General features: G+C 40.2%; 1 protein-coding gene across 1 annotated transcript in view; it reads left to right on the forward strand.

Annotated features, from left to right (window-relative positions):
- Nucleotides 1-7,369, forward strand: part of GOLGA5 (golgin A5) — a 40,919-nt gene extending 33,550 nt beyond the window's left edge. Inside the window, exons 10-13 of the mRNA XM_017857976.1 lie at nt 903-1,128; nt 2,844-2,949; nt 4,681-4,743; nt 6,774-7,369. Of these exons, the coding sequence (XP_017713465.1) occupies nt 903-1,128; nt 2,844-2,949; nt 4,681-4,732 (384 nt within the window). The 3' untranslated portion in view covers nt 4,733-4,743; nt 6,774-7,369. The remainder of the gene's footprint in view (nt 1-902; nt 1,129-2,843; nt 2,950-4,680; nt 4,744-6,773) is intronic.
- The last annotated feature ends 6,570 nt before the right edge of the window (nt 7,370-13,939 follow it).

A 13,939-nucleotide genomic window follows, 5' to 3' on the forward strand; every position in this document is an offset into this window, starting at 1 on the left:
TTTAAAGTAGTAAATCTTAGTTTATATTCAATATATAACTACCAGATGGCTGGTAGTTATTTGTTGTGGTGTGCTGAATTTGTGGGGAGTGCTGTAAAGGATTTATAAGAAAGAAAGGCAGGTGGAGCCTAGATAAGAGAAGAGGACTGTTTCCAAATAGAGGAAATGTGGCCGGCAAAGCAGAGGCTGGATGAGAGTAGAGGGAGATGGTGACAGACATAGACACTACCAGATAGAACATGGAACGAAGGAAGTTGTTAAGTACCAACTTTCAGCCAGAGCCTCCTAGGACAACTATCATTTACTGTTGCTAAATACCATGTGCAGCAAGTGCTGTCATCTTCACGTACAGATGAGGAAACAGATTCAGAGAAGTACAGCAATTTACCCGAAGTCAAATAGCTTGAAAATTGCAGAGCAGAGATGAAAACCTCAGAGTGTGATCTTTGCACTACACCATAACTGTTGAATGATAGAGGCTTTTGAATCCTCATTGAAAAGTATGGATTGTGTCCTCTAAACCCATGCTTTGAAATATTTTGACCGTGATGCCTCAGTAAGAAATACAGTTTACATCCTGTTTCAATACTCACATGCACTTACATGTACAAAACCGAAACAGGAGTTTCACAAAATTATACTTTTATATACTATGTGTTACATAAATATCAGAATATGTCCCATTCTATTCTATTGCATTTTTTTAGATGCTGATTTTGACCCACCAAATTGATTTCATGACCCCACTGTTTTTGAAAATCACTTCTGTAGACGTTGAGTCAGTATAGCGTTTAGAGAAATCCATGAATGCCACAGTTTACCTATGAAAATGTAGTAGTGTGATTTCTGTATTGTAGGACTTTCATTTTATGTACCAATTTTGTGAACACTTTCTCTTTCAGCTTACCAATAAAACGTTAAGCAATAGCAGTCAGTCTGAATTAGAAAATCGACTCCACCAGCTAACAGAGACTCTCATCCAGAAACAGACCATGCTGGAGAGTCTCAGCACAGAAAAGAACTCCCTGGTCTTTCAACTGGAGCGCCTCGAGCAGCAGATGAACTCCGCCTCTGGAAGTAGTAGTAATGGGTCCTCGATTAATATGTCTGGAATTGACAATGGTGAAGGTAACCAAAAAAGGAATCTCAAAAGAACATTTCATTAAAACATGGTTTTGAAAATTACAGAAGGACCATTTTATTTGAAAGAAAGTTCATCCAATGAAGGACTCAATTTTCTGATATGAGACCTGGGCCATGCACTGTTTAGTATTGTTAGTGAACCAGATAATAGACTGGTTAATATTCCTCACTGGTATTAGACTTGGGGAAAATAGTCTGAGGATTGATAATTATATTGAAATGTCTGAGATACTTAAGAAGAAGATGCTAATAAGGCGAGAAGTTCAGTAGAGAGGAGCTTTCAGGACACTTGAAACAAGATTTGCTTTAATAATCTAGTAAATAGTTACGAGTATTAGAGCTAATACCTGGTGTGCATAACCATATCTGTGCTCTATAATTTTAATAAAGAAATCTATAGATTCCCAATGTATGTAATAAAAAAATGTGTAAGATAGTATAAGCATCAACAGATCAGATTTTTAGTCTTGAAACTTCATAAAGTCTACAAATTGTCATTCAGCAAATTTCTCAGTTCTTTGGCTTTATTTCTTTTAACAAAAAAATATTGTTTAAGAGATACTGGGTGCCAGGTATGGCGATGGCATTGTAATTTAAATAGGGTGGACAGGGAAGACCTCACTGAAAAGTTTCACTGCTTTAAAGTCCCAAAGGAGGTAAGATAGTGAACAATGAGGAGGCATAGAAAAAAAGTGTTCCAGGCAGAAAGAGCAGGCACAAAGGCCCTGAGGCAGGCATGTTCCTGGCATGTTTCAGGAATAACAAGGAGGCCAGGGCCTCTGGAGTAGACTGAGTGGAGAAGACACTTGTGTAAGATGAATCCAGAGAGCTTGGAGTAGGCTGTTGAGGCCCATATGGGGACGTTTACTCTGAATGAGGTAGGAAGCCATTGAAGGATCTTGAGAGGGGGGACAGACTTGCACTTTAATAGGCTGCCTCTGACTGCTGTGTCAAGAATAGACTGCAAAGGGCTAAAAGTGGAAGCAGGGAGACAGGGCGAGAGGAGGCCAGAGGTGGGTGGGTAGCCATTGCAGTAATCCATGTGAGAGATGGTAGTCTAGAACTGAGTGGGATTGTGAGGGTGGACTGAGAATTTATTTTAAAGGTGAGTTGACAGAATATGCTGGCAGATCAGATACGGAGTTTGAGAGAAAGGAGTCAAGGGTTTTGGCCTGAGCAAATGGAAGGATTGGAATTGTGATGTCCTGAGACAGGGAAATGGCAGCTGAGGCAGGTTGACAGCTAAGGCAAGAACTCCAAATTGTAGTGTTGGGCAGGCTTTGGGGTGCCTATTAGACATGCAGATGGAAGTGAATAGGCAGTTGGATGAGTCTGGCAGGGGAGGAAGCCTCTGGGCTGGAGTACACATTTGGGAGTCCTCTGCTTCATGGAAAGACCACCCGGCCTCACTCCTCCTCACACAGGAACAAAGGGCCCATTAACACTTAGTATTTGTAAATTTCTTAATTTTTGCTAAAATCATCTTATTTAAAAAAGTTTTCTTGTTGTGGATACGGACGTGTAAACATTTATGTCATCAGATTTACCTGTCCTTTCTTTATCGTTTCATCTACTTGGGGGTGATGCTTAGAAAGTTGCCCTTGAAAATTTCTTCCACATGTAATCCAGTGTATTTCCTATTATAATTGTCTTAGTTAATTTTTATGTCAGTACACTAATTTATTTTTTTATTTAAACAGGCACTCGTCTGCGAAATGTTCCTGTTCTTTTTAATGACACAGAAACTAATCTGGCAGGAATGTACGGAAAAGTTCGCAAAGCTGCTAGTTCAATTGATCAGTTTAGGTAAGCACAGCCAGTAGGGATGAGTGATGGACCATCAGCTGTTTTTATGTTTTTCAGGGTTTCAATCACAGTGACTCCCATCAGACAGAGTCTATATTTAAAGTGACTTACTCCTTTCATGAGATTTTACACTTATATACGTTTTTATTTATTTTACAGTTACATTACACTTTCACAAAGTGACTTACTCCTTTCATGAGATTTCAGTGTCAGGAAATTATGTCAAGAGGTCTGCCAATGCCTACATTTTATTGAAGATGATTAACCCTGACTGTATCTCTTCTTTCTATAATAAATTCTGTTTTTAAAAACTTCATTAGATTTTATTGAGAAAGCCTCTGCTTCATGTAAAAGTATCCATTTGAATGTTTTATCCCAGAATTTTATCATGTGATTAGAATAAAAGATGCTACTATATATAACTGAACAGTACTCATTGTATTATATATTTTACCTAGATAACAAAATTTATGTTTATATGTAAGTTTTTATATTAGCAGACATCTGCCTTATCAAAAAAATACTTTAATAGTTTACATATAGCCTTGATAAGGTTCTTGTCTAAATAATCTACTGTGCCTTTTTTCTTTGTAGTGTTTATAATGAAAAGTTTTAATGAATTGTGGCATAATCTTTTTTTACCTTTTGTGTCAGAATTGAGCTATCGTATTAAAAATAAGAAGAATGATATACCAAGATGACTGAAGCCTCAGAAATGGGGTGCCACACCCATTATCTCCAAATCAAGCACATCTAGTTCAACTATTCATTTATTCAACATACATAGTTGTTTGAGAACCTATGTGCAAGACATTGTGCTAGTGGCAATGAAAGAAGCAGAAAAAGGGGTATTTGCTTCTACATGTACCTGTTTTGATAGGGGGAAAAAATGTTGCAGAGGCGTAATAGGTCTGGACAGTATATTGCTTCCACACTATTTATTCAAATGCATGAGTTTTTATAGTTTTGTACCTTTTAGAAGCATGTATCTGTGCAAAAGCTTCTAGATTAGCTATTTGCAGGTTAATGCCAACCAGACTCCTTCTTTCCCCAGTCACATGGTTGACACCCACCTTATCTTTCGTAACTTCTTTAATTCTGCTAAAAAAGATTTAGGCTGGGTGTGGTGGCTCACGTCTGTAATCCCACCACTTTGGGAGGCTGAGGCAGGCGGATCACCTGAGGTCAGGAGTTTGAGAGCAGCCTGGCCAACATGGTGAAACCCTGTTTCTACTAAAAATACAAAAAAATTAGCCAGGTGTGGTAGCGGCATGCCTGTAATCCCAGCTACTCGGGAGGCTGAGGCTGGAGAATTGCTTGAACCCAGGAAGCAGAGGTTGCAGTGGGCAGAGATCGTGCCATTGCACTCCAGCCTGGGCGACAAGAGTGAAACTCTGTCTCAAAAAAAAAAAAAAAAAAAGATTTAGAGAGGGATCAAGTTTGCATCCTGCAATTGTGACCCTAGAATTAAAAGAAATACCTGTGCTGAAGTTTAACAGCCAAGCCCCAAATAATGATAAAAGCATTTTATCATTTCTATATTACTATTTCTGTATTACTATTTCAAGTAATCATTTAACAGTCTGCTATAAACATTGTTCTTCTGTGGTAGCCACATAGTTTAAATGAATGAAATTTGTCAGCATCATTAGATATTACCACAGGAAGATTTGTTTTGAGTGTGACTCTCTTCTCCTCTCTCCTCTCTCCCCCACACCTGTGTCTGCACAGTATTCGCCTGGGAATTTTTCTCCGAAGATACCCCATAGCGCGAGTTTTGTAATTATATATATGGTGAGTACACTTGTTTGAAAAAACAATGCTGCATTTGATTTTAACTAATTTTTTTTATTTTAACTAGTTTTTTTTTTTTTTTTTTTTGGCTGCTGATCTTATTGATGTTTTAGCAATCAATTTTTTTTTTGAAACAGGGTCTGGCTCTTGTGCCAAGGCTGGAGTGCAGTGGTGCGATCTTGGCTTACTGCTGCCTCTACCTCCCAGGCTCGAGCCATCCTCCCACCTTTGACTCCTAAGTAGCTGGGACTACAGGCGTGCACCACCACATCCAGCTAATTTTTGTATTTTTTGTAGAGATAGGGTTTCACCATGTTGCCCAGGATGGTCTCAAACTTCTGGGCTCAAGTGATCCTCCACCTTGGCCTTCCAAAGTGCTGGGACAACAGGCATGCGCCACTGCACCCAGCCAGCAGACAGTTTGGAAAGAGAGAACTCAGTTTTAGTAATTAAGATTTCTTTTGGTAGAGTATAAATTGACAATTCATTATGTCTAGAATATAAATTCCTCAAAGACTTTTCCTACAAATGAAATTAACTTAAATGCAGTCTAATAGTTACCTCCATTTTAAAGCCCTTCTAATGATAAAAATAATTTGAATACAAAACAGTTTTTTATCTTGATGTTGTACAGTTGCTTTAATTGTTTTCATGTGTTTTGCTTTATTTTCTAAAAGAGCCTCAAGGTTGATTTATTTTCTCCCAGATTTCTTGCCTCTAGTAAAATGGTTATGGTAGTTTGGGATGCTATTTTGCTTGTACTGTGTGCCTAAGAAGGCTACTATTTGGAGTGGGTATGTCTAAAAGTAGTTGGGTTGAATTAAGATGGGCTGTTTTCTTGAAAAGAAACTTCTTTAAAACGAAATGAAATGTCTTTTCTTTAAAAAGAAATTTCTCTGTGATCCACTAGAGGGAAGAGTTATTCCTTTAAATAACAGGTTTTGTATTTTTGTTTTGTTTTGTTTTGTTTTGTGTTCTGAGACTGAGTCTTGCTCTGTCACCCAGGCTGGAGTGCAGTGGCATGATCTTGGCTCACTGCAATCTCCGCCTCCCGGGTTCAAGCGATTCTCCTGCCTCAGCCTCCTGAGTAGCTGGGGGTACAGGCACGCGCCACTGCACCCAGCGAATTTTTGTATGTTTAGGAGATGGGTTTTCACTATGTTGGCAGTTTTTGTGTATTTAGGAAATGGGTTTTCACTCTGTTGGCCAAGCTGATCTCGAACTCCTGACCTCAAGTGATCTGCCCTCCGCAGCCTCCCAAAGTGCTGAGATAACAGGCATGAGCTACTGCACCTAGCATAATAACAAGTTTTTAAGAAGAAAAGCATGGGGAGTACAAAAAAAAATGAATGCCATCAGAAAGCATTCAGAATATGCCCCAGAGGGGTTGATTTCCCAGGTGTTAGTGATTATGAGTAACACAGGCACTGTCATGAGATAGTGCCCAGGAGATGTGATTTCTGGCACACTACAAAGTGGTGAGGCTTTGTAGTCCAGCCTGGGCGACAAGAACGAATGGAATCTTGTATCATTTCAGTACTGCCATGAGGGAATTAAATTTGTCACTGTGGATCATGTTCTGGGCCCTAGGTCAGCCTCTGAAACCTGACACTTTATTCCTATCTAGAATATTTTCCCATCTCTTCTTCACCAAACATTGGTTAAACTCTCTTTCAAAATACCAACTATAACTGTTCTAAAAATGTTTTCTAACCAACTTCATATGTATCTAGCAGTTTTAATCACTCTGCATTATAATCACCTGATTGATTATTTTGCATACACGTGCATATTGTGAATGTGTTAAAGTTCAGGGCTTACTCCTCTCAACTGAATTCTGTAGGAGTAGCAAGTCTTTATTACCCTCCATTGCACTGAGCTCATTTAGTTGTTTCTTTCATTCATTCCTTCATGTGTCCCATAGGGGATACAGAGGCAGGTAAGACATAATGCCTGCCCTCAGTGTACAGTGGGCCTTTGGTAAAGATTGGTTTATTGGCTAATCCACAAATTGCTTTTTCTTTCTCTAGGCTTTGCTCCACCTCTGGGTCATGATTGTTCTGTTGACTTATACACCAGAAATGCACCACGACCAACCATATGGCAAATGAACCAAGCCCAGTTGTTGCAGTGATTGGTTGTCTTTTTGTAGACTTGGGATCTGCAAGAAGGCCAGTTGCCTAAAATTTCTGAGAACAGTGCACAAGATTATTTTATCACTATAAGCTTTTAACTTTTTAAGTTATTATACAAGTATTCCACCTAAATCTTCCTATTTCCTTTAAATGGTAAGAGTTTCTAAAACAGACAATAATTTAACAAGCTCAGCTCTGCTTTTTCTGAGTTCAGTGGTCTTAATATATATGTAGAGAAAGCTGCTGGGGTTGTTTATCTCTGTACAGACCATCTGTATGTTAGGTGACATTGATTATGGGTTATAATCAGGGAAACTAATTGTATTTAGTGACAAAATAAAAGTTTTCTTTTTTGATAATTCAGTCTGCTTTTGGATTTTCATATATTTAACTTTGCAAGGAGATTTACTTTTTACATGTTATAGGCCTGATTGGTGTAAATCTTTTATAAATACATAAATAAAAGAAAATGTGCATTTTCTTTTCTAAAATAATGGTTTTTCATCCCCATTAAACAACACCTTTCCAGGTGGACTTTAGTGTATAGAACCAGAAAGTAGCTGAAGTCACTTGTAAGTAATTCTTAGTGTTTGCCACTTCTTTCCAGTGGATGCTCCTGTCTTCCCCTTTCCATCTCCCTGTGCTGTCTTCCTTGGATTCTTATTCACTCACTCATTGACTTCCTCCTCCCTTTTTCCTTTTCTCCAGCCTATACATTGGGTTAGCTCATGATACTCATAACCCCTGCTTGTAGCATTTAGGTATCAAATCTGCCTTAGCAACCTGTGCTTTTTTAAGGTACTCTAGTGCAGAGATATTCTTCAAAATGAGACATTTTGTTTGAAAATGTCCATTGTGTTATCTCTTTTACATTGGGTCCAATGTATTTGTTTTGAGTTTCATCCACATGTCTGAATTCTTTTTTTATTTTTTATTTTTTAAAGAGACAGAGTCTTACTCTGTCCCCAAGGCTGGAGTTCAGTGGCACAATCATAGCTAGCTGCAGCCTCGAACTCTTGGACTCAAGTGATCCTCCTGCCTTAGGCTTCCAAGTAGCTGGGATTACAGGCTTAAGCTACCACACCCAGCAAAGAGCAGTTTTAAATTTTGAGGTGTCCAATTTGTCAGTTTTATAATTTTCTTGTTCATACTTTGTCTTCCTATCACAGAAACCTTTGCCTAACCCAAGGTTACGAAGATTTTCTCCTATCATTTCATCTAGAAATTTTATACTTTTAGGTTTTCCATTTAAGTTTATGATCCATGTTGAATTAATTTTTATATCTATACATCCTCCAACTTGATTTAAACTTTCTCTTTTTTTTTTAATTTTTAGAAATGGGGTCTTACTGTGGCACCCAGGGTAGAGTGCAGGGGCACCATCATAGCTCACTGCAGCCACAAACTCCTGGGCTTAGGCAGTCCTCCCACCTCAGCCTCAAAAGGAATTGTGACTACAGGCATGCACCGCCACGCTTGGCTCATTTTTTTTCTTTCTTTCTTTTTTCTTTTTTTCTTTGTGGAGACAGGGTCTCACTATGTTACCCAGATTGGTCTCAAACTCCTGGCATCAAGCAGTCCTCCCACCTCGGCCTCCTAAGGTGTGGGAATTACAAGCATAAGCCACTGTACATTTCTGAATTCTTAAGTCATTCTGTCACCCGGCTACTCTCTTCATAGGTAATTAATATATGTGGATCTTGGGCTGTGCAAGGGCTTAGTCCTTCCTATCAGGGGGAACATCTTGGAAGCAGTCTGCTTGGTACCTCACCGAAAGCCTGACTGAAGTTTCTACTCTTTTGTCTCCATCATGACTTTAATTGACATAGGAGCCCCATAAATGCTTCAGAAGTTCTGGTACACTATTAGATGTGTATGTTTCTTGTTTTTCATCGGAAAATGAAGTTTTAAAGGTCTTCTTAGGTATGTTTGGGCCTTTTTTTTCAACTTGGCATGGGTGAAAAATGCAGCAAGTTCCCCATCATATGAAAGCAGATGCTGGGATTGGAGGTAGAGGCACATGACTAAGTCTGTCTAGGATTTACGGCACAGTCTTACTCAGGTGTGGTAGCCCATTACTGTCTAAGCTGTTAAATCAGGGTTGCTCTCAAACAGAATAAAGTAACAGTTTAGTCTTGTGAATATATTTTATTTTATTCTATTCTATTTATTTTATTCTATTTTTATTTTATTTTATTTTATTTTATATTTTATTTTATTTTATTTTATTTTTTATTATTTTTGAGACATTATCTAGGCTGGAGTGCAGTGTTGTGATCTTGGCTTACTGCACCTTCCGCCTCCTGGGTTCAAGTGATTCTCCTGCCTCATTCTCGCGAGTAGCTGGGATTACAGGCATGTGCCACTACGCCTGGCTAATTTTTGTATTTTTAGTAGAGATGGGGTTTTACCATGTTGGCCAGGTTGGTCTCCAACTCTTGACCTCAGGTGATCTGCCCACCTCGACCTCCAAAAGTGCTGGGATTACAGGAGTGAGCCACCACGCCTGGCCTTGTTAATATATTTTAAAGGTTTGGTATTTTTTCCCCTCTCTTCTGATTTGGAAGTACTTCTGGAAAATGATTAAAACCAGGTTACAGACTTCAAACAGAAAACAGCACATGCTTCATCATCAGGTATTGCCAGACTTTCCATCTCCGTGGATGTCCTCCTGGCTTTTGTTGAGCTGTCTCTAAGTCCTTTGTTCAGTCTTTAAACATTCTTGGCTTTGAAAATAGTTTGACAGCGTGCTTCCGGGATTGTTTTTCTGCAGTAACTTAAATATTTAATTGGGTTTCAGTTTCAGGAATCTTGACTACTAACAAACTAGGCAGATTTTTAATGTGCTACCATTCACTTATCCTCAGATGACACAAAGCTTTCTTGACCTAATTAAAGGGGTTGCATGAGAGTGGAGTTTTTTCCTTCTCAAATCAATGTGTTTATTTAAAGACACTGTCAGTTGTATGCATAGATTTACACATACATATATATTATCAGAGCTCTTCTTTTTATTTATAGTTGTCAATTGGAAAATAAGATTATTCTAAAATTTCCCTTTCTCTAGACTTTCTGCTTGCTGAAAAATACCAGTTTGGGCCAGGTGTGCTGGCTAACACTTGTAATCCTAGCACTTTGGGAGACCAAGGTGGGAGGATCGCTTGAGCTCAGGAATTTGAAACCAGCCTGGGTAACGCATTTTAAAAAAATAAAAAGAAAATGCCATATTTATTTCTATGGAACAAAACTTTGAAGAAAAGCATGGATTTTATTAAAATATGGTGGAAATAGGCTTTCCCTGTTAACTCTGTAAATGAGGGAATAGAATGTCTGGTCAGGGCAGTTCAGCTTTACCTTAAAACTAAGACCCATCTCACCCTGTGGGGCAGGGAGGTGGAAGCTGCTTAAATATGTCTTGCTGGACTCCAGCTCCCTGGTATAATAGGCCAGCTGAGTGTTGGAAAAGGCCGGTATGGGTGTCTTGGTCTGGTAGGAAGTAGAAGGAAAGGACTGGTAAAGCCTAAGGGGTAGTTAAGGACTAAAGACCTAAGGGACTTCAGGCTCTAACTGGCCAGAAAAAAGAAATACTTGAGAAGGGTGTCTTTGTGGCTGTTCTGCACACATTGAGACTGATACTATATTTCTATTCTTTCCCAAATGAGAAGAACATGAGTTAAAATGATTCTGAACTTAATACTTCTTTATTTGGTGGGCGGGGGACGGAGTCTTGTTCTGTCGCCCAGTCTGGAGTGCAGTGGCGCGATCTCAGCTCACCACAACCTCCGCCTCCCGGGTTCAAGTAATTCTCCCTGCTTCAGCCTCCTAAGTAGCTGGGATTACAGGTCTCTGCCACCATGCCCAGCTGATTTTTGTATTTTTTTAGTAGAGACGGGGTTTTGCCACGTTGTCCAGGCTGGTCTCAAACTCCTGACCTCAGGTGATCCGCTCTCCTCAGCTTCCCAAAGTCCTGGTATTACAGGCATGAGCCAATGCGCCCAGCCCCAAACTTCCGTACTTCTTCTTTTTTTTTTTTTTTTTTTGAGACGGAGTCTTGCTCTGTCGCCCAGGCTGGAGTGCAGTGGCCGGATCTCAGCTCACTGCAAGCTCCGCCTCCCGGGTTCACGCCATTCTCCTGCCTCAGCCTCCCAAGTAGCTGGGACCACAGGCACCCGCCACCTCGCCCGGCTAGTTTTCTGTATTTTTTTAGTAGAGACGGGGTTTCACCGTGTTAGCCAGGATGGTCTCGATCTCCTGACCCCGTGATCCGCCCGTCTCGGCCTCCCAAAGTGCTGGGATTACAGGCTTGAGCCACCGCGCCCGGCCAACTTCCCTACTTCTAATCGGCTATCTGCTTTCTAGACACAAAAACACACAAACACCTCAAAATAAGTGAAACTCTTTCATAAGCACACTGGAGCGACAAGCATGCTACATATGGAAGGCTTATTTATAGAAGATGTCTCAAGGAGAAAAGTGGGTAGTGAAATAATTTTGTTTTAAATCACGATAAGACTGCAAAGTAATTTGAATTATGAGGACGCTTTGTACTAGCCACTGGAACTGGGGATAGAGTGGTCAGCAGCCACAAAGTCCCTGTCCCTGTGGAGCTTTCACTGAAGTGGGAAAGACAAGACTACAAACATACACATCACGTCACTCAGCGTTAAGTGTATGAAGAAAAATAGAATGGGGTGAAGGTAGAGAGTAGGTTGGAGGGTAACCAGCAAAGTTCTCTCTGCAGGCAGAGCATGAAGATGGTGGGCCATGTGAAATACAGGGTGGGATTTCTACGCAGTAGGTTCAGCAAGAAGCACAAAGCCTCTGAGTGGGCATGTGCTTAGTGTGTTGGAGAACTAGACTGGCAGGAAGGCCGGAGTGGCTGGAAGGGGACAAGAGGAGGAGAGGAGGAAGGTGGAGCCAACCCTGTAGGGACCAGTAGGCCAGCGTTAGGACTTTGTATTAAAAATCGCTTTTTGTTTCTGCTTGGTAACCCCATCTGCCCCTGAACCCTACCTTCTTTAAATAGAGAAAAGCTTTAAAAATCTATGTTTGGGCATCTACAGACTGCAGTTGTTCCACATGCAAATGCTGAATAGTAATAATTCATTTTGTGGAGAACAAGCTATACCTGAGGAGGTACTTTGCTATGTATTAAGAACACCAAATCCGTGAATTTGTAGATTCCCCAAAAACTTTTGGTCTCCACATTCACAGTCAACTCATCTTTATTCAAGTCAGGGACGAACCAAAAAATGAAATCAAGAGTAGAGCCCTTCGTGTCTGAAGGCAAACATCTTCCATCCTTTGACCAACCTTAGTGTGACTCACCACCACTCTCATGCTGCCAGAACTCATAATCTGAAATGGCTTCGGACCTTTCTGATCTCCTGAGGGGAATGACATTGCTTTTTTAGCCACTGTCGTATCCCCAGTGCCTAGAACAGTGTCTGGCACATAACTGGCCTGCACTTGATGTTCACTGAACTTCACTGAATCGGGCAAAGCACTCAGCTCACGCACGAGTCTTTAGAGCTTCCTAGACCTTCACTCAGCATCTATCCTATTTATACAGCTCATCTGGTTTCTATAACCATAGTAAAGAAGAGAAATTGCAACTGGCCAGGTATGTTGACAACAGTGTGGATTTAGATCGAGCAGCTTGGCAGGGCTTCCCTCAAAATGGGAAAAGCCATAAGAATTTAAAAGCAAAAGATGGTCTGAAGATATTGCTGGCCATAGATATTCATAGTTTTGTTAGTCTGTTTTGGCTGCTATAACAAAAGAACATAGACTGGCTTATCAACAACACAGGTTTACTTCTCACAGTTCTGGAGACTGGGAAGTCCAAGATGAAGGCATCAGCAGATTTGGTGTCTAGTGAGGGTCCTCTTCCTCTTAGTCTTCTTACTGTAACCTCACATGGCAGAAGGGGCGAGGGATCTCTCTGGGGCTTCTTTTTTGTTGTTGTTTGGTTTTGTTTTTTTTGAGACGGAGTCTTGCTCTGTCGCCTAGGCTGGAGTGCAGTGGCGCGATCTTGGCTCACTGCAACCTCCACCTCCCAGGTTCACACCATTCTCCTGTCTGGGGCCTCTTTTATGGGCACTTACCCCATTCTTAATCCATCCTTAGGAGCTAATCACTTCCAAAGACACCATCTGCAAATAAACTTAGCTACTAGCAATTTGCTTTAATTCATAAACATGGCACAAGTCACTTGAATCAAAGAATTAAAACTTAATTAGGACTAGAACACATATTCTCAACATAGGTGATGTCACCCCCAAGGGGGTTAAATTTCCTAGGAGGGTAAACATACCTTACTGTTTTCATCATTACATACTGCATGCATAAAGAGCCCAGATATGCATGCAGTATGTAACAGTATATCTGTGGTATTAGGATTGTACGTGTGGGCTGGGCATGGTGGCTCATGCCTATAATCCCAGTACTTTGGGAAGCCAGGATAAGCAGATTGCTTGAGCTCAGGAGTTCACAACCAGCCTGGGAAGCATGGTGAAACCCCATCTCTACCAAAAAAAAAAAAAAATGAAAGCCGGTTGTGGTGGCATGCATCTATAGTCCCAGCTTCTCAGTAGGCTGAGGTGGGAGTTTTACTTGAGCCTGGGAAGTTGAGGCTGTAGTGAGCTGTGATCATGCCACTGCACTCCAGCCTGGACAGCAGAGCAAAACCTTGTCTCGAAAAAATAAAAAAGACATACAGTAGTCATACAGATAGTAATGTAAAAAAGACATACAGGTAGTAATAATGAAAAAAATTGAGAAACACTGGGCTAGAATGATAAGGCAGAGACCTGTTTCCTGCCCTCATGGAGCCTACATTCTAACAAACGAAACCTGGATTTTTATTAAAATTTTAAATCAATACATACATATTATTGGGGTACCTGTGATAATTTAATACATTCACATAATTTGTAAAGATTAGTGTCATTGGGACATTTCATCACCTTATTTTTCTTTATGCTGGAAATACTCTAAATATCCTAGCCATTTAAAAATGTAAAATGGATTATTGTGAACTATAGTCACCCTATGGATTT

The sequence above is a fragment of the Rhinopithecus bieti genome, unplaced genomic scaffold (genome assembly GCF_001698545.2).
Source record: "Rhinopithecus bieti isolate Rb0 unplaced genomic scaffold, ASM169854v2 scaffold_41913, whole genome shotgun sequence".
Taxonomy (NCBI): Eukaryota; Metazoa; Chordata; class Mammalia; order Primates; family Cercopithecidae; genus Rhinopithecus; species Rhinopithecus bieti.